General features: G+C 32.3%; 1 protein-coding gene across 6 annotated transcripts; it reads right to left on the bottom strand.

The window, feature by feature from the left end:
- Positions 1 to 989: 989 nt before the first annotated feature.
- LOC106070915 (RING finger protein unkempt homolog) lies at positions 990 to 18,685 on the bottom strand. Of its 6 annotated transcripts, none has more exons than XM_013230947.2 (15): positions 18,596 to 18,685; positions 18,292 to 18,501; positions 13,749 to 14,023; positions 13,472 to 13,607; positions 13,093 to 13,210; positions 12,368 to 12,452; positions 12,046 to 12,188; positions 11,367 to 11,477; positions 10,829 to 10,984; positions 10,518 to 10,731; positions 10,131 to 10,417; positions 8,998 to 9,231; positions 8,569 to 8,664; positions 8,139 to 8,297; positions 990 to 6,362 (listed from the first exon to the last, which is right to left on the bottom strand). In XM_013230947.2, the coding sequence occupies exons 1-15, from the start codon at positions 18,655 to 18,657 to the stop codon at positions 6,330 to 6,332; spliced, it is 2,319 nt and encodes a 772-aa protein (XP_013086401.2). In that variant the 5' UTR covers positions 18,658 to 18,685; the 3' UTR covers positions 990 to 6,329. The 6 variants fall into 6 exon arrangements, with proteins under 6 accessions (XP_013086401.2, XP_013086476.2, XP_013086548.2 ...); XM_013231022.2 differs by having other exon boundaries at positions 11,367 to 11,453; XM_013231094.2 differs by lacking the exons at positions 18,292 to 18,501; positions 18,596 to 18,685 and adding an exon at positions 17,414 to 17,621.
- Positions 18,686 to 25,284: the final 6,599 nt, after the last annotated feature.

The raw sequence follows: 25,284 nt of genomic DNA, 5'->3' as shown, positions 1-25,284 counted from the left end.
TATATTGCATGAATGATTTAGAAACACGTTTCTACCATGTGCTTCGAATGAACACAAAAATATCAATCAATATTCGCTGTTTCATTTGAAATATGTATATCTGACAGTGTAAGAACAAAATATTCGCTGTTTCATTTGAAATGTGTATATCTGACAGTGTGAGAACAAAACATTCGCTGTTTCATTTGAAATGTGTATATCTGACAGTGTAAGAACAAAACATTCGCTGTTTCATTTGAAATGTGTATATATGACAGTGTAAGAACAAAACATTCACTGTTTCATTTGAAATGTGTATATCTGACAGTGTAAGAACAAAACATTCGCTGTTTCATTTGAAATGTGTAAATCTGACAGTGTAAGAAAAAAACATTCGCTGTTTCATTTGAAATGTGTATATCTGACAGTGTAAGAACAAAACATTCACTGTTTCATTTGAAATGTGTATATCTGACAGTGTAAGAACAAAACATTCGCTGTTTCATTTGAAATGTGTATATCTGACAGTGTAAGAACAAAACATTCACTGTTTCATTTGAAATGTGTATATCTGACAGTGTAAGAACAAAACATTCGCTGTTTCATTTGAAATGTTTATATCTGACAGTGTAAGAACAAAACATTCGCTGTTTCATTTGAAATATGTATATCTGACAGTGTAAGAACAAAATATTCACTGTTTCATTTGAAATATGTATATCTGACAGTGTAAGAACAAAACATTCACTGTTTCATTTGAAATGTTTATATCTGACAGTGTAAGAACAAAACATTCGCTGTTTCATTTGAAATGTTTATATCTGACAGTGTAAGAACAAAACATTCGCTGTTTCATTTGAAATGTGTATATCTGACAGTGTAAGAACAAAACATTCGCTGTTTCATTTGAAATGTTTATATCTGACAGTGTAAGAACAAAACATTCGCTGTTTCATTTGAAATGTGTATATCTGACAGTGTAAGAACAAAAATAATTTTAAAATGCAGTGTTTATTGGTCAAGAATTTAATAATTTATTTCTATTATTTTAACTTGAAATATTTGTAACAATTTTAGATTAAAACATAAAAGAATTTATACAAAATAATATTGAATCAGAATCACTAGAAGTTAAAATTTGAACAACGCACAAATATTTTACAAAATAGACCATAAAAAAAAAACAAGACCATTCAGTATCTTTAATAAAATAAGAAAAAAAAATATGGCTGTGTTAATTAAAACAATTCTAATATTTAAGCAGTAACAACAAATGCTTATTTTCTTTTTTACATTTTTTGGGGGGGGGGGATACTTAAAAGAAAGAACCCTTTGCTCTCAGATAAATAGTACCATTTATACAAGATATGCATTGTCTGCAAGATAGTATTTATTCTAAATAATACTTTAAAACAAATATTTCCTATAATATATATTCCTTAAACCACAACTAAAGGTGAAAACTAAATGAGAGGGAACAAAACAAAAGTTATAATAATTAAAAAAAACAAAAACAATTACATGTATGTACAAATTTTAAAAAAATCCAACTTATAGCATTATTTTGTTTTCTTCTAAGACACACAGAACTCCATGAAAGTACAACTAAGAATACAGAACATTTTAGTTGCCCATAAAAAACATCCTGTTAAACCATAACTATTTATTATAAATATTGATATTTACACCTAATGCACAATATGACAGAATATTTAATAACATTATTTACAAGTCCAATAAAAAAGATACCTACAAGCAAAAAATAAAGTTCTTGTTATATTTATAAATCCCTATGCAAATTAACATTGAAAAAAAAAAGTCCATTTTGTTAACTACAAAAATCAATAAATCAATAAATCTTACTTTAAAAACACAAGTAAACCAAAACAAAACATGCTCAACTATTTTCATTATTCCTTAAATAAAATATTTTTTTGTGTGTGAAATGAAACAAGAATTATGCCCAAAATTTTTTATATTCTAATTAATTTCTTTGATAAGACAATGTTAATTTATGTACACCTTTATACACACATTATGTGCTTTCATGTAAATATATAAATGTATACAATGGCAGTTGAATGAGAAAAAAATAAAATGTGTATAGTATTAATGGCTAGATATAACAGGATTTTCATACAACAAATCATAAGTGTTTTATAACTCAATTTTTTTCTTTAGAATTACAATCAAAGAGTTTGCTATTGCTCTAAATAAGCATGATTTCATTTTTGTTTTTAACTTGAACTGATATTTAATACATACAGTTGTGGGACAGTCTAAACAAGAGTACATAGCATGAAAGAATGACAATGATTTTTATACTAGTATTTTTTTTTTGTTGTTAATTAATCAGATCATCCCATTAAGAAAATGAAAATGTGAGATATTAACAGTAAAATCTCATTACAAGGAGAGAAAAATATCATCTACAATGGTTAATGCCAAAGAAGAACATGAACTAATGTGACACAGTAAACAGAAAAGCAACAACAAACAATATCTATTGTTTTTCTAAAAACATCACATTAATTTAACATTGTGTTAGAGTACTTTGGTGAACTCACTGTCAACCATGTAACAATTAGGTTAGTATCATACCCTTTTTCTATAAACACAAAGTAGGGAATGAATTAGCTAACAGTTCAAAAAAATGTTTTCTGCCAAAAATATCAACAAACTCTAAAAAAAAAAGTGCCACTACTAGTGCTATATTATTGGCCTACAAAAACTGCTTCAATGTTTCTATACTATAATAAGAAATAACCTAAAGATGGCGTAACAGTTGACCTAACAACATTCACTAGGTAACAGATCTCTATTGAAGAGAATTAATAAACCTTTTCTGACATCTCATATAGCTTCAGCAATTTTGATTTGAAGACCAACTAGTGTATATACATCTAGTACATAAACATATCTTAATGCACATTAATACAAACAAAATCATATGTCTTCTAAAATTGCAGTCAAATATGATGCAAACAGCTCTATACTATAATAAGAAATAAGTAATTCAAATATCTAATTATAATGTATTTAATATATAGTGTATACTATTAATGAAGTAATAAATTATATATATATACATTTAAACAAAATAATTGTTTTAAGTATAAAAAAATATTCACATTCAAATCAAACTAATAATTCATAAAATTGATATTAATGTTACAAGTTTTTTAAACTAAATTGATATAACACTGTAGATGATTTAGAAACTTGATACAGCATTAACAAAAATGTGAGATGAGGTAAAATATGCACACACACAAGACCATTGAACATATATTTTCCACAATGTTTTATGACAAGACGTTAAGAAGGATGAATAGTAGACAACATAAAATCATCAGCAATCAAGCAGTTCAATGACAAATATTCATTAGTATAAAAAAACATACAACAATGAAACCTAAGTTTGACAAAAATATGAGCCTTAGCCTTAAGCTGATGATTTGCTTACAGTAGAATTATCTTTTCTAGCTATGTATCTAGCTATGTTTCAGTTGTGTTTTTAACATTTGCCCCATTTTTTTAAAATCTCAGTATAAAAAAATGTTTAAAAAATTGCTGCAAGCAGAAACTGGAACTGAACTCAAATATTAGTGCATGATTTAAGAAAGAACTTTCTCAGTTTAAGTTTTAAACTGTCTACTCTAATTTTATTCCACAACAGCGCTGCTATCTTTGAAAACCCTTAGATTGTTTTTGTTATACGTTTTGGATGTACCTTCAGATTTGAAGATTATACCTTTCCCAAGCTAGCAACTGAGAAAATATACCTTTCAATAAGAGTGCTTTTTTTTCTTGAAATTAAATTAAATTAAATCTTTTATATAGCGCTACTTTCATGCTTATAGCTCATGCTGATAACGATCATCTTTAAACATGCGCATTTTAACACTAGAGTAACTCAAAAGCATGAACAATTTTTTTTAGACCAAATCTATATTGCATTCAATGTAGCAGAGCTTGAACTTTGTATTGCTGCATGTTAAAATCATTGTGTTCACTAGTTTTCCTACTTCTAAGTGAATGTGTGGGTTAAGGTTTTGTCAGTCACTAAGCAATGGTTTGTTTTCATTATGAGGAACATTCATTAAGCAGAGCACCACAATATATAAAGACTCTTTTTTGTAAACCTATAAACAATCAGTTTGTCAGTTTGTAATAAAACTAACAGAATTTGATAGTAAAAAAAAACTTCATAATGCTTTAACTTGTTATATATCAATTTTTAAAAAATAACATAAAAAAGATACAAAATATATTTATATTTAAAAACATTAATCACAGCCTAACTATACTTTTAAAGACAATCTTGTGAGAATATTTAAACTTACTTAAATAATAATAAAATTGATTTCACAAAATAGGTAATGTATTTTAAAAGGTCTAACACAGATTAAACAAAAATTAATAGCTTCCATTTTCTGCATGTTCAGACAATTGTTAGTTCAAATAAATGTATTAAAAACATATCTCTTTACACTTATATAATTCTGTTCAGCTAACTGATATAAATGTTTATTTCTGAACAATATTTCTAAGAAGTAGACAAAGTCCAGCCAATAAATGAGACAAAGAATGGGAAGATAACTCAAATAAATACAGCAGTGAAAACATTGAAGATGCTTTGTAATAAATGAGCTCAAATAGACATGAACTAACAAATACAACAAAATTAGACTATACAACTTTACTAATTAGACGTCTTTACAATGTACAGTATAAACTAATTGGAAAAACTAAATTGTTTATGCAAGTGCTAATAAATTGTGTACACATTGATACAGCATAGAAAAATAACACTATGTCGAGGCACTCTCCAACATGGAAACTTACATTCAAAAATGTTCACAGTTGAGAAAAAAACCTCCATTCTTATGTGATTACCATTTTAGAAATTTAGACACTATTAAGTCATTGATTTTCCTGCCTAGTCAAAACCTAACTAATTTTAATAGGCAATATGTATTTTAGTAACTTCATTATAATATATAAAACTATCAACTTTTGAACATCAAAATCAAACATAAAATCGTATTAGGGAACATTTATTGGCTACGTAAGTTGAAAGCCGGATAGGGCCTGTTTTTAAAGTGCATTGAGCTAAGTAATATGATAAAGAAAAAAACAAGTTTGTTTTTTTCTTCTTTGATCATGACATTGAAAAATACTGTACACGACCCAATAAAGGCAAACACCAGAACTGTTCACCTGCAGTTCTCTAGTCCATATTAATATACAATAACATTTAAAACATATATATAACAATATAGTGACAAGAAAATATAAGACAATATAGAATTAATCTTTTAATAACAGTGACATATCTCTTTTGTTTTGCATTTCTTAGTAAAGTTTTTGCCATTTTTAGAACTATATATCACTCTCAACAACTTTAGACTTCAGAAAGTTACGCATTATTAATTTTCAATTAGCATTTTAAAATTTTTACAGTAATGTGGGCAGGTGTTGTTTTATAACAAAGCAAACTAACCAAAGCAGATTACAGAGTAAAACTAACAAGCAAAGCATAATTACCTATTCTTCACAACTTGAACTGCAACAGTAAAACAAAAGCACCTTCTAAATGACATTTCAGCAGTGAAGAGTGATTTTATTTCAATTACCAATTAAGCTGCCCACATAAGAAAGGGGGAAGAAACAAAAATTAACATACAGAAACCAGATGAAAAAAAAATTTCAATAAATCAAAATTAGCATAATTCAATTATATGTTTTTAAAAGATATTGAATAAAATGTTCATGAATACAGTAAATAGACCTAGAAAATTGTATAAATGCTTCATTAATAAAATACAATATGAAAATTTTCTAACAATGAAATAATGTATCAGAATTAATACTTTGAAATATGTGCACTTTGAAGATAAATTTTCCTTTGAACAAATACATATATACACATTATGGTCTTAAATTCAAGCTTAACAATGAACAAAGCTAACTATTTACATTATTAATTTTGTTTTAATTTATATATGATAATTCACATTAACAAGTATATTTACAGTCTAAAAAAAAACAACAAAAAAAAAAAAAAAAAAAACAGCTAAAATATATATCTTAATATATTTATATTTCACAGCTATTTATTTACAATATATTTATCTAGAACAAATCAGTTTTTGTATTATTTTACAAAACAAAAAATTTCCAAGAGATACAAGACAAAATTAATAAGCAAGTAAAGAAAAATATACTTATATAAAAACAGAGACTAAACTTTCTTTGTATGCTTATGTCCAACTCTCTGTATTGCAAACTGCCCATAAGAACCTTTCAGCCTGTGTTAATTAGATGTATCCTAAATATCACCCACATCAAACTTTCCTGCCCAATTTTTGAAGCATTACCTGTGAAAGAAATCCACACCAATTACTTAAACAGCACAAGTCATACAAAAAAAAAAAACATACTTATAAACCAGGGGTGGAAAAATTACAGTCACATGCAGCCCACCAGAGTTTTATGCGGCCCGCGGACACCTACAAACATTAAGTGTTCCCACAGTTTTACATATAATGCACATATATTAAAAATAAATAATTATCTAAACTATTGAAAGTTATGATTCTTATGATGAAGAGACTTAAGAAACAGAGACTATACATTTCATTTTAAAAAGTTTAAAGTAAACAAAGATTATTCTTATACACAATGTCGAAACATTCTAAAACACAACCTCAGGCCAGTATTTAGTCAATGCTACGAAGAACTGTGTTGAAAGTCTTTGGTTGGCATGAAACAAGATTCCTAGTGTAACAACTGAAGGTGCCTGTGCTTTAACTGACAAAACATAGATTTTAAAAAATACAATACTGTCAGCATACACTCTAACCTCTACACAGGAAAGTTTGTGCAAAGCTGCATTGACTATCTAATATGTTATTGACCCAATCATCTTAGGGATCAAACTTATCAGAGCTAGGGGTCTTAACCACAGGAAGTTCCAAGAAGTATTTGAAGATTTGGAAACAAAACATTCAGTACCACAGTAGTATACGCTGGCTTAAAATGTGCATGGTAAAGAATATGGAAGAAATTGTTCTGTGTTCTAAAGAGTGCAAGACACACTTCATGTTTTCCTTAGACACTATTACAATGGGCTGTTTGCACATATAATATATGTGCATTTAAATCTTTTTAAACAAAGCTCTCCCATTTCTCCAGGCAAGAAAGTGAATATATGCAGTGGTCCCCCATTCCCCAAATTTTTTCTTTAAGCAGCCCTCGACAGAATATGGTTGCCCACCCCTGTTATAAACTAAAATGCTCAACAGTTATAACTGCATTTTTATTATGTCTGTCTTTATCTCAAACAGAGCTTTAAAGAATATAACTTCTGGGCAGATCTCTGATTTTTTGTTTTCTAAAAGAAATTATTGAAATTCTATTGTCTCTTTGGAGCTTCTATGAAGTTAAATTGAACATACTATTATAAAAGAGTGAGCAAAGTTAAAAATGTGAAAAGACTATGCGGAGAGAATGTATAGCGTGAATATGTGAAGTTTATAGCTAGGACTTTTATCTTAAAAAAAATCACACTAATCCTATTAAGTATTTTTCTTTTGTAAATTAAGGCAGTTATTTTAAGCTAGTGATATTATTACTGTAGAGATCTCTGCATAGAATACAAAATTAGTGACACGTTGCTGATGCCACTGCATTAGTGGTTAAAGAAAATTAAACAAAAGGATAAATGTCTACTTTGATCTTTTAATGTTTGACTCAAAGGTTGAAATTACAGGTTACACATAATACCAATATATGGCTTCACAACATCACAAGCTAGCAAGAATGGTATTCAGGCTTTCATATTATTGTAGCCCTTTATAAGACAAGCAAGCATGTGCTGGTTTATTTGTATATGAACAGGTTTGAGAATCCTCTTTAGGGGATCAATGTCACCTTTTTAAAATTTCATTTCTTTTTTTTTTTAGAAGTGTAGTGTCACATTTTAATATTGCAACTAAAGTTTAATTTTTTTTATTGAATATTATAAAAAGCTCTTTGCAAACAATGTTACAAGCATTGCAACTGATTCTTTTGACACATTGTTTTTTTAACCAATAGTAAAATGACAAAATAATAAAAAGTTGCTCTTAGTACAAGTGATGGTAGCTGCTTACCTTTTCCAATGTGTCCACATCTTGTTGTAGTTGTATTTTTAGTTGCTGTAGTTGTTGTATGTTAAGTTTATCCAACTCACTAGATCTTGACAATGCATAAATATGGGGTCCTCCTGTCATAGCAATAACTTGCTGCACCCGATGTAACTGTGAAGTGATCTTGAGGAATAAAGACAAAATAGGGGATTACAAATTAGATTTATGTTCAAACTTAAACATGTCTCCGGTGGAGACTGGGATATTTAATTTCTGGATTTTTGGGTGCCTCTGAATCCACCCAGCTCTAATGACAATAGTTGGAGAAAATAAAGGCGGTTGGCCATTGTGCTGGCCACATGACACCCTCATTAACCATGGGCCACAGAAATAGATGACCTTTACATAGATATAGATAGATTGCAAAGTTCTTACACTTAAAACAAAAACCTACATCATCCTTCTGTTTAACAGCTTGTTGTCTTTCTTCTTCTGCAAGCTTTGCCTTTCTGTTAGCATCTTCTGCTTCTTTCTTCCAAGCATCACACGCCTGGAGATAAACATGAGCTTAGAATAAACTCAACTCTGACATTTAGACTTTCAGAGATTTCAGATAAATGGTAACTTTGTTTAGCATGTTTAGCATGAAATCTAGTAAAAAAAAAATATGCATGCATACTCATTAGTTTGTTGATAGGAAACATTTTTAAAGCTAGTCATTATAATTGCTTTATATGATATACATGAAATGTGCTAAGAAAACAGTTAATGAAGTACAAAATAAAAATGACCTTAAAACAATGTATATTTTTTCATTATGTGTTTTTTTTTGTTATGCAGGTGTATTGTACTATTTTACAGTAGTGTAGTTTGCTGTACATACACATTTGGCTTGGGTGTATACACCTTCCCATTCAGCCATTTTGGACTTTGCCATCATGAGTTCTTCTCTAAGCTTGTGCACTTCTCCATTTTGAAGATGAGTGCTGAAAGACCCAGAAAGCATGGGAGACTGTGGTCCTGCACTCCGTGGAGACATTGAATTGGTATCACTTAAATTGGAGCCCATCTGATATTTGCTCATACCAGAGTAGCAGTTCAGCAGAGGTGAGGAAGACTAGAACAAAAAAAGGAAGGGTGAGGGTGGAAAGAAATATAACATCAAAGCAAGAGTAAAATTAACAAAATAATTGGTTGCATTCATTCATAATCGATTAAAGATTATTTTAAAGTTATAAATTTAATTAATCTTCACAAATCTTCATTAAATTAAGCAATAGTATTAACACTGACACAATTACAAACATTAAGATTATTATGGACGAAAATAAATTGCTTATGCAATGAACATTTAAAATATTATCTTATAAGTAGATTTTTAACCTTTTGAACCCGCCAGCCTGACATATCAGTCTCGCGCACCTTACCTTAAACCTAATGTCCGTCATTAAAAATCCAAAGGACTTTTCGACTTATGGTAAATGACAATAATCTTGAACCCATGAGTTTTGTATTTTTAAATGGTAAATTGAATTACAAAATGAAAATACACCTTATTGATTCAGGTACTCATAGTCTAATCCAAATAAATAAACTTTTTATGAAGCAGGGAACTATATCCTCAATGATTCTAAAAAATGAACTATATCTAGAAAATGATTACAATGATACTAATGATAGGGAAATGGAGATTGGCTCAACGATCATCTAGATCTAGATAAAATCGGAACAGTTACAGTAAATAAAAACACTTGATCTACATCTATACCAGCACCAGATTCATCGAAGGAATAGGGGAATAGGAAAGTAAGGGCAGGGCACTGCGAGGGTCCAAAGGGTTAAGAAACTGATTTTACTTGCACTATTGTTTATTACATACCTTTAAGACCAACATTGTTTAAAATAATCAGTCATTTATTTTAAAAAAGTACATTTTAAAATAACTATTGGTGCTTTAATGTTTGAAACTAGAGTATTGATAATAGTAAGAGAAAAAAAATGAAAATGAAAAATTACATGGTCATTTGAATCCTGTTTCTGTAATTGTAAAGGTTGCATGCTGTGTGGGAAACTCCCAAAAGGAGAAGGTGGGCTCTGAGACAAGCTGCTGATGCTACCTCGCTGTGCAATTCTACTGAATGGAATGCCAATAGGTATAGAAGAGTTGTTGCTGAAGCAGCCTGAAGTTGAAAGGCCAGCACTGATTGAGCTGCTCACTGAGTTGGCATCCATATCTTTGTCTAGTTCTCGTTCTAATGTTCCCATGTCTAAGTCATCCAAGTGAATTTCATCTAGTGCCTTACCTGAGAAAGAAAGACATCTTGCATAGAAATTAGGTGAACAAAACAAAACTAATAGTTCTCGAATATATATTTAATTTATGTTTCATAGCATTCAACTGACCTAGCACAGACTCCACACAGTCACCTGGTGGGTAAAATGCTGGTGCCAGAGGAGACATGGTTGTAGATCCAAGACTGAGTGAGAGGTTATGTCCTAAGTGATTGTACAAGCCAGCTTGATGAATTAATAGAAGATTCTCTTTACGTTTGGTCTTTTCAGCTGCATCAATTGAGGTATCTTTCTCTATTGATATCAACTGCTGTCGCAACTTTAACTAAAAATAATGAACACACTTATTAGCATAAAACATGTTTAATTCAAATGTATAATTCAGGAAGAGCAAAAAAAAAAATATTTGTAAAAATTTTTACCTGATATTCATCTCTTTCAAAGCCTGGAGCTCGCATGTATAGAGGTGAATTATTGTAATCTGAACTAACACTACAAGATCTAGCTTTTGAAAATGGATCTGGTAATGGACTATTCCTGAATCCACTTCCGTTATTACTACTACTTAGCAGACTCATCTGTGAATTAATAGAAATTAGTATTACAGAAAACAGACACAAGCTAAATTAAATTTAAAATTTACATCCTACACAATGTTAGCCATCAATTACTATACAACATATATTATAACTTAAATAAATATGAGATGGGATGGCTTAAGTGCTACATTCATAATAATAGGTTCAATTACTGAAGCAAACAATATTTTTTTTGGTACAATTTGAAGCTCATCCTCAGTACACCAGCTCTAATGAATACTTTATTTGTGTTGCAAAGGACACATAGCCCTATGGTCACAGCTGGTTAGCAAAGCTTAAACTACCCCTGATCTAGGTTTCAAAGAAACATACAGTACTTTGACTTAAATAAAAGAAACAAAAAAAGCCAGACAATACTTACTGATATTAAACTTGGTTGAGATGATATACTGTTAGCTCTTTCTTTACCAATTGGATTAGGAAGCTTCATATCTGATTTCCCATTAGTCTGTTTGAAATAGAAATTCACTTCCTTAAAAGTGAAATTTCCACATCATTACATCAACAAGTTTAATCTTATAATTTTAATCCCTTCAATTATTACAAACAAACAACATGAAAAATTTAGTAAAATTGTTTTTAGAATAATCATTTGCTCTATTTCAGTCCAAACTCTTAAGATATCGCCCAAAACAGTGAGTGAGCCCCTATCTCTGGAAACTTTATTAGTAGTTTATTAAATGATTTTTACATCTCGTCCAAACTCAGACCTATATCTTTATCTATCTATCTATCAATCTAAACTCTCTAAGTTAATGGTTTAGTATTAGGCTGCCAATTTGAAAGTTGTGGGTTCAAGTCCTGGTAGGAAAGTCGTACTTCTATTCATGATTTGAGGTCTCAAATGAAGTTTCTAAGTTCATCCAACTTTAAACTTGTCCTCAAGTGTGAAAAGGTTAGAGGGGTTGGCTCTAATGGTGGCTTAGTAACAGTGCTATAACACCATATACCCTAAGGAAAACAATATCTCAAAGGAGACCTTATTTTATGTTACCATTACAAATATATTCACAAAAATTATATAAAAACATTGTATCTACCTCTTTTCCATTAAGTTCATCCTTTCCTGCTATTGACTCTAATTTATTTGATGTTTCACAAGAAGGCAAAACATTAGTTACAAAAGCTGCTAAAGAGTTGGTACTTAGACTTGATAATACATCTCTAACTATGGAAATTTCCTCTGGAAAAAATGAGTTATAGTAATTTAAAATAGTGCTGACTTTTAAGTTCTGTTTAAAAACACGAACCAAACAAAAATCAAACCTTCTCTAATCATAGATTCCTGTATTTAAAAGTATTCTATATCATAACTCCAAATGTTTGTAAAACTGTTAAAAAAAGAAATAGTGACAAACTTACGCTCTACATGAGCAAATGCACAAAATGCTCCTCTAGGACAGCAATTGGTTTGAACCATATCATTACATTTAGTAGATTTATAGATCTGTGTAGATGAAAGGTAAACAATACAAAAACAAATTAAAATACAAAAACAAACAAACTTATATTCACTTGTTATATGCATTTTCAACCAATCCAAGATAAATAATGGGAGTGTGGGTAACAAACTTTTGTAAGGCTCTGCTATTTATAAGTATGTTGTGCACTCAAATTTGCATATTAAGTATTTAAAAAACAAAAGTGAAAGATTTTCAAATATCATAAGCTGCTGCAACACACACTAAACATTTGGAAAAAACAATTATTACATCTATTTGACAAATAGCAACAAAAAAAAAAAAAGTACCTCACAGAAGACAAAAAAAGTTATCAGTTCTTTTTTTGATTACTCCTCAAACAACTATTGTCAATTTACACATGACTATTTAATTTTGAAAACAACAGGTTTCACTTCAAGAAGACCATAAATATCAGTTGAACCATTTTTTAACACGAATACAGGTAAAGCTGAAATCCTTTTCATAAGTCCTAATAGCGCTCTGAATTTTTTGAAATCTAAAATGCAACTGACAACCAATAGCAGCTTTTCCCTTAAGGGAGGCTGCTAAAAAGAAAACAAACTCTTGTTGCCGCAGCAACATACATATAGCCCACAAAATAAAAGGTAATATATTTTTAGATACCTCAGGATGAAACTGTTGTTCTGTTCTGGTGTGGCAATACGAACAATTGTCTCCACTTTCACATTGGGTCGGATCACCCCACTCATCTCCATGTTTAACATTTGGACACGGTGTTGACCTACATCAAAGTTAAAAAAAAAAAAAAAAAAAAAAAGATGTGAAAACAACAAAGAACATTGAAACAATAACAAATTATTTAATAATTTAACTACAACTATATATTGCTTAATCCAATTCTTGAAAAAGATTACATTTCCAACAATAAAACCATTAAGAAAATTCATTGAAAGTTTCATTTTTTTTACTAGCCATTTTAAAAGAAAAGGAACAAAAAATCATTACGTAAAGCAATTAAATCTTTCAATTAAAATTCTATTACCTATATTTAAATAGTTTTGGACTTCTTCTCCTATCTCTAGTATTATGGAACTGTGGACAAGCATATCCTTGTCGACAAAGTCTAGGAGGTCTCTTACATGGTTCTGTTTTATAATTAGCTAAGACAAAGTTGGTATCTACAACAAAAAAATTATATGAAGTACAATAATTTTTTAAAATATAAACATAAAACAATTGTCAACCATTATAATTTTAACATAATTATAGATTAACAAATAAATTACATTCAATGTGTACAGACTTCGGATATCACGTACCATTCCAACGAGGATCTTCAGCAAGTACTTTATCTTTTTCTAAGGAACCAGGTGAAGTTGATTTCTTATCTAGAATATCCATTGAAGGCTGAACTTCTGTTGAATCATAAACAGGTGGCCTCATGTCATGAGCTCCATGAGCAAATGCACAATGGGGTCCATTTTTAGTACAATTTCCTTTGGAATCAGTCTCATACACACAAGTGCCAGTCTTATAGTACCTAAGGTGATATCTTCTCTCTGTATCTCCTGCAGTTCTATGCAAAAAGGGACAGCTGAGAAGCAAAATAATAGTTGTACAAAATTAATACATAAAAATGGTCTAAAATTAAGTATAGAGAAACAAATTTAAAAAGCCTTCTGTTCAATGTCTAGATTTTATGATGAAACCATTGTTGCTTGTTTTATTTGATTCAATGTCATGTTAAAAAGTTGAAAAAAAAATTTAGAGCAAAAACTTAAGTCGTAAAAAATAGAAAATATATCTTGGCATCGCTTGTGACACCAAGGGACATCTAGTTCTATCATTTATAGATAGAAGAATGATAAAAGTTTTGCAAAATAAATATAATGTATTTGAAGAAACTGATAAATGTGAGACCCTCTGTGAATATGAATATATATATATATATACACACACATGTATACAGTGCTTTTTTTTTTTGTGGGAAAAAATTAATACTTTTAATACTTTTCTTGTATTTTAACATCTATTATTAATTTTTTACTAGCCCTGAGCCCACCCAACATTATTAGGGGGAAAGTAAAGACAGTTGGCTGTTGTGTTTGCCACATGTCACCCTTGTTAACCGTTCGCCATACAAACAAATGCACTTAACATAATGTGCTCTATAAATCTCAAGGTCACTTTATTTGGTTTTTTTTTTAGTACACGTTTGAACGATTATGTACTATTACTACTTTACTTCTCACTTATGATAGACTATATCTATTATACTATTCTTTTTTGTTTTAATAGCTCTGCATTTTTTGTGTTCTATTCTAGATCTACAGATATCTGAAAAAGACTTGGTTCCAAAAATAACAAATGTAATCAGCTAGATCTAGAAAATCAAGTCCAATTTATGTAGTTTAAGTTTACAATTATTGGCATTGATCTAGAATAATGTAGATTATCATAGATCTAGTCTAGAATAGTTTGACTAGATCTAAACTGGTTAGACCGGCTAGACCAGATTTTCTTTAAATTTGAGGGCAAATGCTGAAAACTAATCAAAGTTAGATCTAGACTATTTAACTAGTAGAGACTTAAGCAATGAGCTAGCACCAGTGTTCAAAATACTTTTTTCAGGCATCTCTTAACCAGGGCAGAGTACCAAGGGACTGGAAAGAAGCTAATGTCACCCCTCAATTGAAAAAGAAGAAAAATCAGACCCAGGAAACTACAGACCAGTATCACTTACCAGCATCACATGTAACATCCTAGAACACATAATGTGTAGCAACATCATAAATCACTTAGACAAACATAATGTCCTTACTCCATACCAACATGGCTTTAGGAAATTTAGATCATGTGAAACACAACTAATAGGACTAATTGATGATTTTTCAAAAGGTTTAGATAACAGTGAGCAAATAGATGCAATCTTAATAGATTTTTCCAAAGCTTTTGACAAAGTTCACCACCATAGTTTGCTTAAAAAATTAAAATATTTTGGCATTGATAGTCCATTGCATCAGTGGATTAAAGATTTTCTGATAGGGAGAGAACAAACTGTAATAATAAATGACTCTAAATCAACACCAATAATAGTAAACTCAGGCGTACCTCAAGGAACAGTCTTAGGTCCACTACTATTTTTAATTTACATAAACGATTTACCAAATTGCATTACTTCAGGAACAAAAGTCAGATTATTCGCAGACGATGCATAATATATAGAACAATAAAAACAACACAAGATACAGAAATTTTACAAAGAGAATTAGATGAATTACAGAAATGGGAATCAAAATGGAGCATGTCTTTCCACCCAGAACAATGTCAGTTATTAAGAGTAACAAAAAAAAACTTAAATAAATTAATTCCACTTATCTTATTCATGGTAAACCAGTAACATACTAAAAACGCAAAATTATAATAAATGAAAAACTGTCATGGAATCCCCATATTGATGAAGCTATCAAAAAATCAAACAAAGCATTAGGGTTTATTAAAAGAAATTTCTATAAATCAAATTTGAACATAAAACTAAAATGTTATTTAACCTTGGTTAGGCCAATAATAGAATATGCATCCTCTGTTTGGGACCCCTCAAGAAAACATTAATAAACTGGAACAGACAAAAATAGAGCAGTGAGATTCATAACAAACGAATATTCACTATTGACTAGAGTAACACCTTTATTAAAATCACTAAATTTAGAAAGCCTTCAGGACAGAAGACTCAAAAGTAAAGTAGCAATTATAAAACACTGAACCATAACCTTCAAATACAAAAACAAAGTTTTACAAAGTACTCAGAAAGACACAAGGATAAAGACACATTCCTCGTCCCATATGCTAGGACAAATTTGTATAAATGCTCCTTCTTCCCTAGTGCTATTAGAGCATAAAATGGATTGCCTGAGCTAGCCAGGAAAACCAATGTCTTGGCAGAATTTAAGTCATTGGTTAATATGCATGACGCGTAGGACGTAATCATCTTCTTTTTTGAAGTAACATCTGTATTATATAAGATAAGAGTATATGATAAATTTGATAGATGTATTCTAGACTAGAGTGACTGAGATTTTCTACACTACAAACACTTGATCTATAAGTCTATGCTATGTCAAGTGAATGTGCATTTAAAATTGGTAGCAACAAACCATCTTAATTAGATTTAATTTCCAGAAGAGTGGTGATAATAATAAGGAAAAGTAATATTGATTAGATCTTTATAGTGTATTGACTGTATTGTATTTCCTTTAGAATCAGCTCTATTAATATATTACTTTAATTGGAATCATTTATTTGAATTCATTGACTTGGGAGTGACATATCTGTGAATGTGGCCCACAGCATGGCAAGAGCAAAGCCAAAAGAAATAAAATTTAGACTAGAATCTAGAGACTAGAATAGAGTCTATGACCATGTCTATATGAGTATATGATATCTAGAGCTAGAGTTAATCTAGTCAGTAGTAGAAGTAGTCTTATATAGACTTGTGTTCTTTTAGACTAAGTTTACAATTCAAATATCTAGAATCTAGAGTAATCATCTAGATCTATGTAGATATAGATTCTAAATCTAGTCAATGTAGTCTAGATCTAGATCGTTTTGATCTAATCATTCTAGATTCTGGGCTCTACACCCTAGTCTAGATACATGACTAAAAATTATGTCACAAAATGATAGAAGAGAATTTGATTAGAATTAGAGGTTCAGAAACTTGCTAAAGCCTACAATAAAATGCCCTAAATCATAGACTAGCTTAAGTCAAGAGCTAGATTCTAGGTCTAGAAAAATAAATCTTAGTACTAGTAGAATCTAAATAATAATATCTAGTCAATCTAGACTCTAGATCTATAAATATTTTTTTTTAAATATCTAAATAAAAAGCTATTTAAAACGTATTACATCATTTCTAAAAATATTTAGAATATAATTACTAAATTTATATTTATTTATAATTATAATGTTTTAAATCTTATATTACTTTCAAAACATCAAAAGAAATATTTTATTTTAATTGTCTTGATTATCATCACTATTTTAAAATAATGTTTATTTATAATCCTCCTGGCAAAACCAGAACAAAGAAGATCTTGCCAGCCAGACGTTGTAAACAATATTGCTTTTGTCAATGGGTCTTGTCAGGTCAAGTTCAGCATTAGTTCAAGGTCTCCCTTAACATAGTCTAATTATAGCCTACAGCTGATTTTGTTTTGATGCATAACTATAGAAATATTTCAAGACTAGATCTATAAGTTATTTTTACAATTGATTGCATTTCAACATTTATATTGAAATATTTTTTTCCTCTCATAAACAACAAATTAGAAAATAAACAATACTCACTTTTCTTTTAATGAAAAACATTGCACGAAGCCTAAATTTAGCTGAATTACCACTTTTCTTTGTCTTTGATTTAAAATTGTATAAAATATTCTCTAGACTCTAGATCTATGTTAATTTAACGACACTGTTATTATTGATTTCATTCCTAAAATAAAATTTAAAATATTTTAGCAAAATTAAAAAGAGTTTTAATACTCGCGAAAACAGATGTTGTATTGATAACAACATCCCAATTCAGTTTCATATCGTCGACTTGGGTCACAATGGTGGCGACCATGTTTGTTTACATATTGCATGCGACTATTTAGAAACACTTTAAATTAGGAATTTCAACAGCTGATATAAAAATGTAGCATTTTTAACTACGCAATGTATCCAAATACATCATTTTCACAGTATGAAACACAGAAATAACACTTCGTAATAATATAATCCGTCTTGCACTGAAGAAATAGAAGTTTCCCACCAAAAATTTAAATAGGACGAAACAATATGAATATCAATCGCAATACTCACTCATCTCCATCTGGGCAAATTCCCGTAGTTTCATCATATTTGGTGCAATAGATATCAGGACTATAAGAAAATGTTCCATCACGTTTTTTAACAGGCCTCCTCCTTCTCTGATTTAGAAAATGCCAGTGAAAGCAAGTAAAAGGTCTGTGTTGTTGACATTTGTGTTGCAGAAAGAGCTCGCACTGTTGAGTGCGAAATTCTTTTAAATACCTGCACAAAAAAATCAAATTATATTGATAAAAAAAATAACATTGCTGACATGAGATCTATGGATTATTTATCGTTTTATACAAATGACTCTTACATATAATGGTGTGGCTTTTCTGTTTGAACGGCAGCTAATAAAGAATCCGAAGCCGACGGCATTTTGTTGTCATTAAGAATTCTGCTGCGCATTTTCTTTGCGCAGACACTTTCGTTTTTTGATTGGTCGTTTAAGTCACATGGTGGGGTTTCCCCTACATTACGTCATTAAAAGCACTATTTTGTTTTGATTGAGGTCATTGTTTGTTATTATTGACACATTTGACACAGTTTACATGGTTGACTCTAAACCATATACCAAAACCATAAGATAAATAGATATCTAGAAGTTAACTTGCATGTACTCTTATTTCAGCAAATCTTTTGCTTTGATTTTTCGTTCTCAAAATTAAATGTAATGAATAAGTAGGTCCTATTATTAGAAGAATTTATTGAAGCTGGAAAGATCTATATAGTTTCTATCTTCTAATTTGTACTGTAAAATGTGTGGGAGACAGATCTATAGTAGTATCACATACTAATGTCTATGTGGGCATTTTCTTCTATTTTTTTGTTGTAACATGATACAAGAGGTCTAGATCTAATTTATTCTGTATATATGTTAACTAAAATCAATCACCATCGAAATAGAACATACCTATTAAAACAGCAGTTCTCTATCTTATCATATAATTTACGCTTATTATATCCATGTGGTATGTTGAGTAGACTTAAAATCTGCTTAATCCTTGGCTTTCTTGGCTAACTGGGGCAACGATTTCCATGCAGCCATGCTCAATTTTAAGTCTTCCCCAAAGGCCAGCTGCTTCATGAAAATAAATTATATTTTTTATGACTATAATATGCACCACACAAATAAGGAAATTCGAAACAGGATTCAAGTAGCCTAGTTATTGAGCCCTACACTAATTTAAGCTGCTCACTGTCAGGAAAACGCAAACTTAAACTGTATGGCCATATCACGAAGTTTTCAGAGCTCGCTTATAATATATATAGACTTTCCTCTGGGAACAGTAGGCCTACCATGCCGGGGGGGGGGGGGGGGAGAGAAAGAAGAGGCAGACAGAGAAAGCAATAATATGGGAAGAAAAAAACTCTGAATGGTTGGGCTTGTCCTTGTAAGAGATTCTAGTCAAGGCAAAAGAGACAGAGGAATGGAGAGACGGTCGACAAATCATGTGCGATGCTCCAACGGTTGAACAATCTAAGGGTTTTATGTGAAGGTAATATAATTTGCATAATTAGTATTTTGAAACAAAAGTGTACACTGACAGTCGCTCTCAGAACAAATTAAGTCTAAGTAAAACATTGGCATATGTAGGCTCTTAACTTTCTTAAACAAAAAAAAAGGGATTCAAAAAAAATTTTTTTTTTGGCTTTTGAAAAAACTTTATAAAAAAAAAGGCACAACAGACTTTTGAGTTTAATTCTATTTTTGTCAAACATCTAACCCCAATCAATCAAGCTTAAGTCTATATGATACTGCGCGTGTAAGTGTGTGGGCCTAGCTAGTAGCCTATAGGGCTACGCGTTGGGTCAATAACTAGCCAAGTTTATAATCTTCTCTAAAAATAATAAATAATAATTATATATCGTATCACATCTCTTAAATTCATAGATTTCCGTCACCCATTTTTCAATAAGACAATAAGCGTTTTACAAACTGTACGTGGGATGCCGCGGATCCTTTTAGGCGATGCTACGTGCTGAAAATGTGTAAGGGGGCTCAAATGCTTTCAATTTACTTTTCAAGAAACGAAAAAAAATGTATTTATAAATACATGTTTGAATATTAAACAATTAGTTACGATGACATTGTTACTGATTTAAAAAATAAGTAAGAGATGTCTGTTCATTTTCTAATATATAGGACGTTTCATAGTGTATACTGTTTTCGTAAGAAGTGTCTGCAACTAGATGGACTCTATTTTATTATTATTTTTTGTTGATGATGAAGACGACCTTTCCATACGTCTCCGTCAACGCTATTATTCTCGACTTTCTCTTGTCACAACGGTCGATTTTCCCCCTGTTGGCTAAAACGTAAAAAAAAAAACAAACAGCTTAATTTAACACGAAGATGATCGATCGCTTCCATTAGGAACAAATGTACACTTTTAGTATATCGAATGCTCCTTCCATTGTAGCATTGACCAGTGCTGCCTCCTTTTTATTTTACTTTTATTGACCTGTTATTTTTATTTCTAGAATGAATTGTGGACTGTAGACGCCAGGAGAATGCATTTTTGCTGCTCTGAATGCACTAAAACGTTTCAACATCGGCCCGTCATACTTTTAATTTTATTTGACCTGCGCTATTCTTACTCTAGAAAAAAAAATGCGCTGTAGACGCAAGGAGAATGAATCACTGAAGCTTAGAAGGCAGGAAAACGCCGGGCCCTGGACCCAGACCCTCTTGCTAGCTGAGTGGGGCAACCTTCTACCGTGCCACTACAGATTATGAACTGTTGAACAATGTGAACACGAATGGCTGGACATCCAAAATGAAACAGTATTGAAAAGGAAGTAGAGGAGGAGAAAAAGTGAGACATAGAATCCAAAAATGATTTGAAACAACGCATTCAAGTGATTGTTAAGTTTTTTTTTCCTGTAGCCTACCTTTTAGATGTTCCTTCAGAATTGAAGATTTTTTTACATCCTAGTCCATCAAGGTAGATTTACAGTTCAGGGATCACGAAGAAAGGGTTAAGAACTGCTGCTGATCGAAAAGAGTGGAGGAGGCGTCATCAAGAAAAGTTTGAGAAACGTTGAAAAAAACAAAAAGAGATAACGTTGAGAGGAGCTGGGAGCATCTAATGACGTTGTAGGTTACAGAGGAGCTGGGAGCATCTAATGACGTTGTAGGTTACAGAGGAGCTGGGAGCATCTAATGACGTTGTAGGTTACAGAGGAGCTGGGAGCATCTAATAACGTTGTAAGTTACAGAGGAGCTGGGAGCATCTAATAACGTTGTAAGTTACACAGGAGCTGGAAGAATTTAATAACGTTGTAGGTTACAGAGGAGCTGGGAGCATCTAATAACGTTGTAAGTTACTGAGGAGCTGTGAGCATCTAATAACGTTGTAAGTTACAGAGGAGCTGGGAGAATTTAATAACGTTGTAGGTTACAGAGGAGCTGGGAGCATCTAATAACGTTGTAAGTTACTGAGGAGCTGGGAGCATCTAATAACGTTGTAAGTTACAGAGGAGCTGGGAGAATTTAATAACGTTGTAGGTTACAGAGGAGCTGGGAGCATCTAATAACGTTGTAAGTTACTGAGGAGCTGGGAGCATCTAATAACGTTGTAGGTTACAGAGGAGCTGGGAGCATCTAATAACGTTGTAAGTTACAGAGGAGCTGGGAGAATTTAATAACGTTGTAGGTTACAGAGGAGCTGGGAGCATCTAATAACGTTGTAAGTTACAGAGGAGCTGGGAGAATTTAATAACGTTGTAGGTTACAGAGGAGCTGGGAGCATCTAATAACGTTGTAAGTTACAGAGGAGCAGGGAGCATCTAATAACGTTGTAAGTTACAGAGGAGCTGGGAGCATCTAATAACGTTGTAGGTTACAGAGGAGCTGGGAGCATCTAATGACGTTGTAGGTTACAGAGGAGCTGGGAGCATCTAATAACGTTGTAAGTTACTGAGGAGCTGGGAGCATCTAATAACGTTGTATGTTACAGAGGAGCAGGGAGCGTCTAAAAACGTTGTATGTTACAGAGGAGCTGGGAGCATCTAATAACGTTATATGTTACAGAGGAGCTGGGAGCATCTAATAACGTTGTAGGTTACAGAGGAGGTGGGAGCATCTAATAACGTTGTAGGTTACAGAGGAGCTGGGAGCATCTAATGACGTTGTAGGTTACAGAGGAGCTGGGAGCATCTAATAACGTTGTATGTTACAGAGGAGCTGGGAGCATCTAATGACGTTGTATGTTACAGAGGAGCTGGGAGCATCTTCTTCTTCTTCTTCATCGTTCTCATTGTTATGTTGGAGTGTTCATATGACTAGACCAATACATGAGATGAACTGCGCAGTGGTTTCCAAATCAGGGAGCTATCCATATAGTTTTCTTTCTATTGGGGTGATTTAGGGCCAATGTCTTATACGGGCCTCTTGGTAAAGAGAGCAGTTTTGGAGGACGTGGTCGGCATTCTCTGGTGATACTCCACATGGGCAGATTTCACTGGTTCCAATTTTGAGCTTCCGATGCATGTGTTGTCGCATTCTGTTGTGTCCGGTCCTGAGTCGAAAGATTAGACTAATATCGTTGTATGTTACAGAGGAGCTGGGAGCATCTAAATAACGTTGTATGTTACAGAGGAGCTGGGAGCATCTAATGACGTTGTAGGTTACAGAGGAGCTGGGAGCATCTAATAACGTTGTATGTTACAGAGGAGCTGGGATCATCTAATGACGTTGTAGGTTACAGAGGAGCTGGGATCATCTAATAACGTTGTATGTTACAGAGGAGCATCTAATGACGTTGTATGTTCATGAAACAGCATTGCTCACATTTAGTGCTGTGATTGTGATATGTTTTTCGTAGGATGTTTTGGAAAGATGCAAAGTACATTTATAATAAAAAGCATATATAATAACCAGACCGGCCCGTCTAGGCCCCTATCTAAAATAAGCGAGATTAATAATATATACATCTGCTAGAACAATAATACAATTTCTTATAGGCTACATAGTCACATGCGAATCATTATTTGGCACGACCAGACAGCTGCACGTTGAGAGGAGGACAAGGCTTCAAAAATGCAAAGTAAAGTTTCGTTTTTTTTTATGAAGAATATCAGTAAATCATAGGCTGTAAAATTAGTAATTTTACTCTTTTAGTATCACATTTCAAGGTGAAACGAATTTTTGAAGCAGTCCAACATTCGCTCCAATAAACGTTTAGAGCTACATGCACGACAAGTATTTCAAAATGTAGGTCTACTAACTACTTTGTAAGAACAATATGCTACTCACTGAGTTAATAAGCCCTTAAATATAAATAGTCTGATCAGCGTAAACGACAGCATATATAGGCCTTACAAGTTTCTTTTGAACAGCTTTGAATCTAGGTACAAAAATATACATGTTCAGGAAGAAGATTGTCAACAAATCTGTCATCTTCTGATACTTATAAGCTTACGTTTGGTTGTTTCAACCAGAAGATTCTAAATTGAATTCGATTTATGGATACAATGATAGTGCATTCAACAAAAAGTAGCCTAAAAGGAGGACATTTTTACATTTTAGACAAAGGCCTGTTGGACGAAGCACATGACTCCAAAAAAAAAAAAGGAGGACAAGTCCTTCTTTAGTCGGACATCTGGTAACCCTACTACCCCAGCTTCTCTTTGGACGACCCTTCATTTCTGCTTACTTCGTCCTCTGTACCTCGAAGCAGAAGATTTTTTATATGACCAATTAAGCAGCTCAGCGTTTGTCTCTTCACAATATAGGAGTTCTTCCCTTGTGCCAGGCATAGTGTTGATTTGAAAAGATGTGTTTTGTTTTCCTGATATCCAGCTTTTTTCTGTAGCATTAGGATGATAAGCCTACACTCAAAAGCTTGAATTCTTCTTTCAATCTCAGCGTCTAACTTTCACGACTATATAGAGATCTGGCCTTCACGTGTGGCTCAGATATTGAGTCCGGCGGAACTGTTCTCACTAACAGAAGTGGCAAATTGGCGAGTAACTGGCGTCTAAACAAGTGAGGCTTCGGGCAGGGAGGGGCTCGTTAGCCATGGCTGGCTACCCAACTCTTAATTCAAACCTCTGCTGCCTTGCAGCTATACCCAATCATGGGAAAAGTTTCGGGAGTCAACCCTGATGAAAAATCAGGAGCTGGCGACCATAAGGCAGTTTGCAGCACCCAGGCACCCTGGCAGAACAGGCTGATCCCAAACTGTATCGGCACTGCCGTTTCTTTGGATGCATCAGCTGCGTGGAGAGGGAGGAACTGATGTGTGGGCGACATCGTTCCGACTTACGACAACAGCTTATGCCTAGGCATTCATCCCATTTCCATGAGATGATCCATATAAGTCGCTTCGCGACTGAAGGAGGCCACACAGATATTTTAAAAAATTAATCGAAAGATGATGTTACATAATCTCCACAAATTACTTATTACTAGATTTAGATCTATTAACGGAGAATGCCAAGCTCAAACTGGCTTATTTATTTTATCGTTTCTGTTATAGTTATCTTCCATCTCTGTAATGTTTTACCATAGACATTGTCTATGTGACATGTGTTTTACCTTCTGTATAGTCTAGTATTGGCCTCCTTCAGTCGTATAACGACTATGGTTAATCTCACAGCATACTTCCTCGTGTGGTTGTGGAGCCCTATTTTGGAGAGACACTTCCGTCCACAAATAGCGCAGGTTAAGGTGGCTTTTGCTTCGGTGGTAGAGGAGCTGGCCATTTCTCGGATTGTACGTTTTTCTTCCTGAGCTGAGACTCATGTTCTTTCACTGTCCATTGAGTGTCCATATAGCTTTCTCGATCACAGCTGTCTCTCTCCATCTGGTGCGGTACCTTCTGTATATCTTATCTTAAAACAAATATAAATACATGAGACATGATGTCTCAATATGTCCTGCATAGACACAACGTATTCTTAATTAGTCTAAAGAATCAGAGGCATTTCTGCCTAATTAGACGAGGCCCCGAGCGAAATAAAAATAAATAATAATAATGTAGATTGAGGGCATAAATA

This window comes from Biomphalaria glabrata, chromosome 2, assembly GCF_947242115.1.
Source record: "Biomphalaria glabrata chromosome 2, xgBioGlab47.1, whole genome shotgun sequence".
NCBI classification, from domain to species: Eukaryota; Metazoa; Mollusca; class Gastropoda; family Planorbidae; genus Biomphalaria; species Biomphalaria glabrata.
The sequence above is the reverse complement of the archived record's forward strand: the minus strand, read 5'-3'. Positions and strand labels throughout refer to the sequence as shown.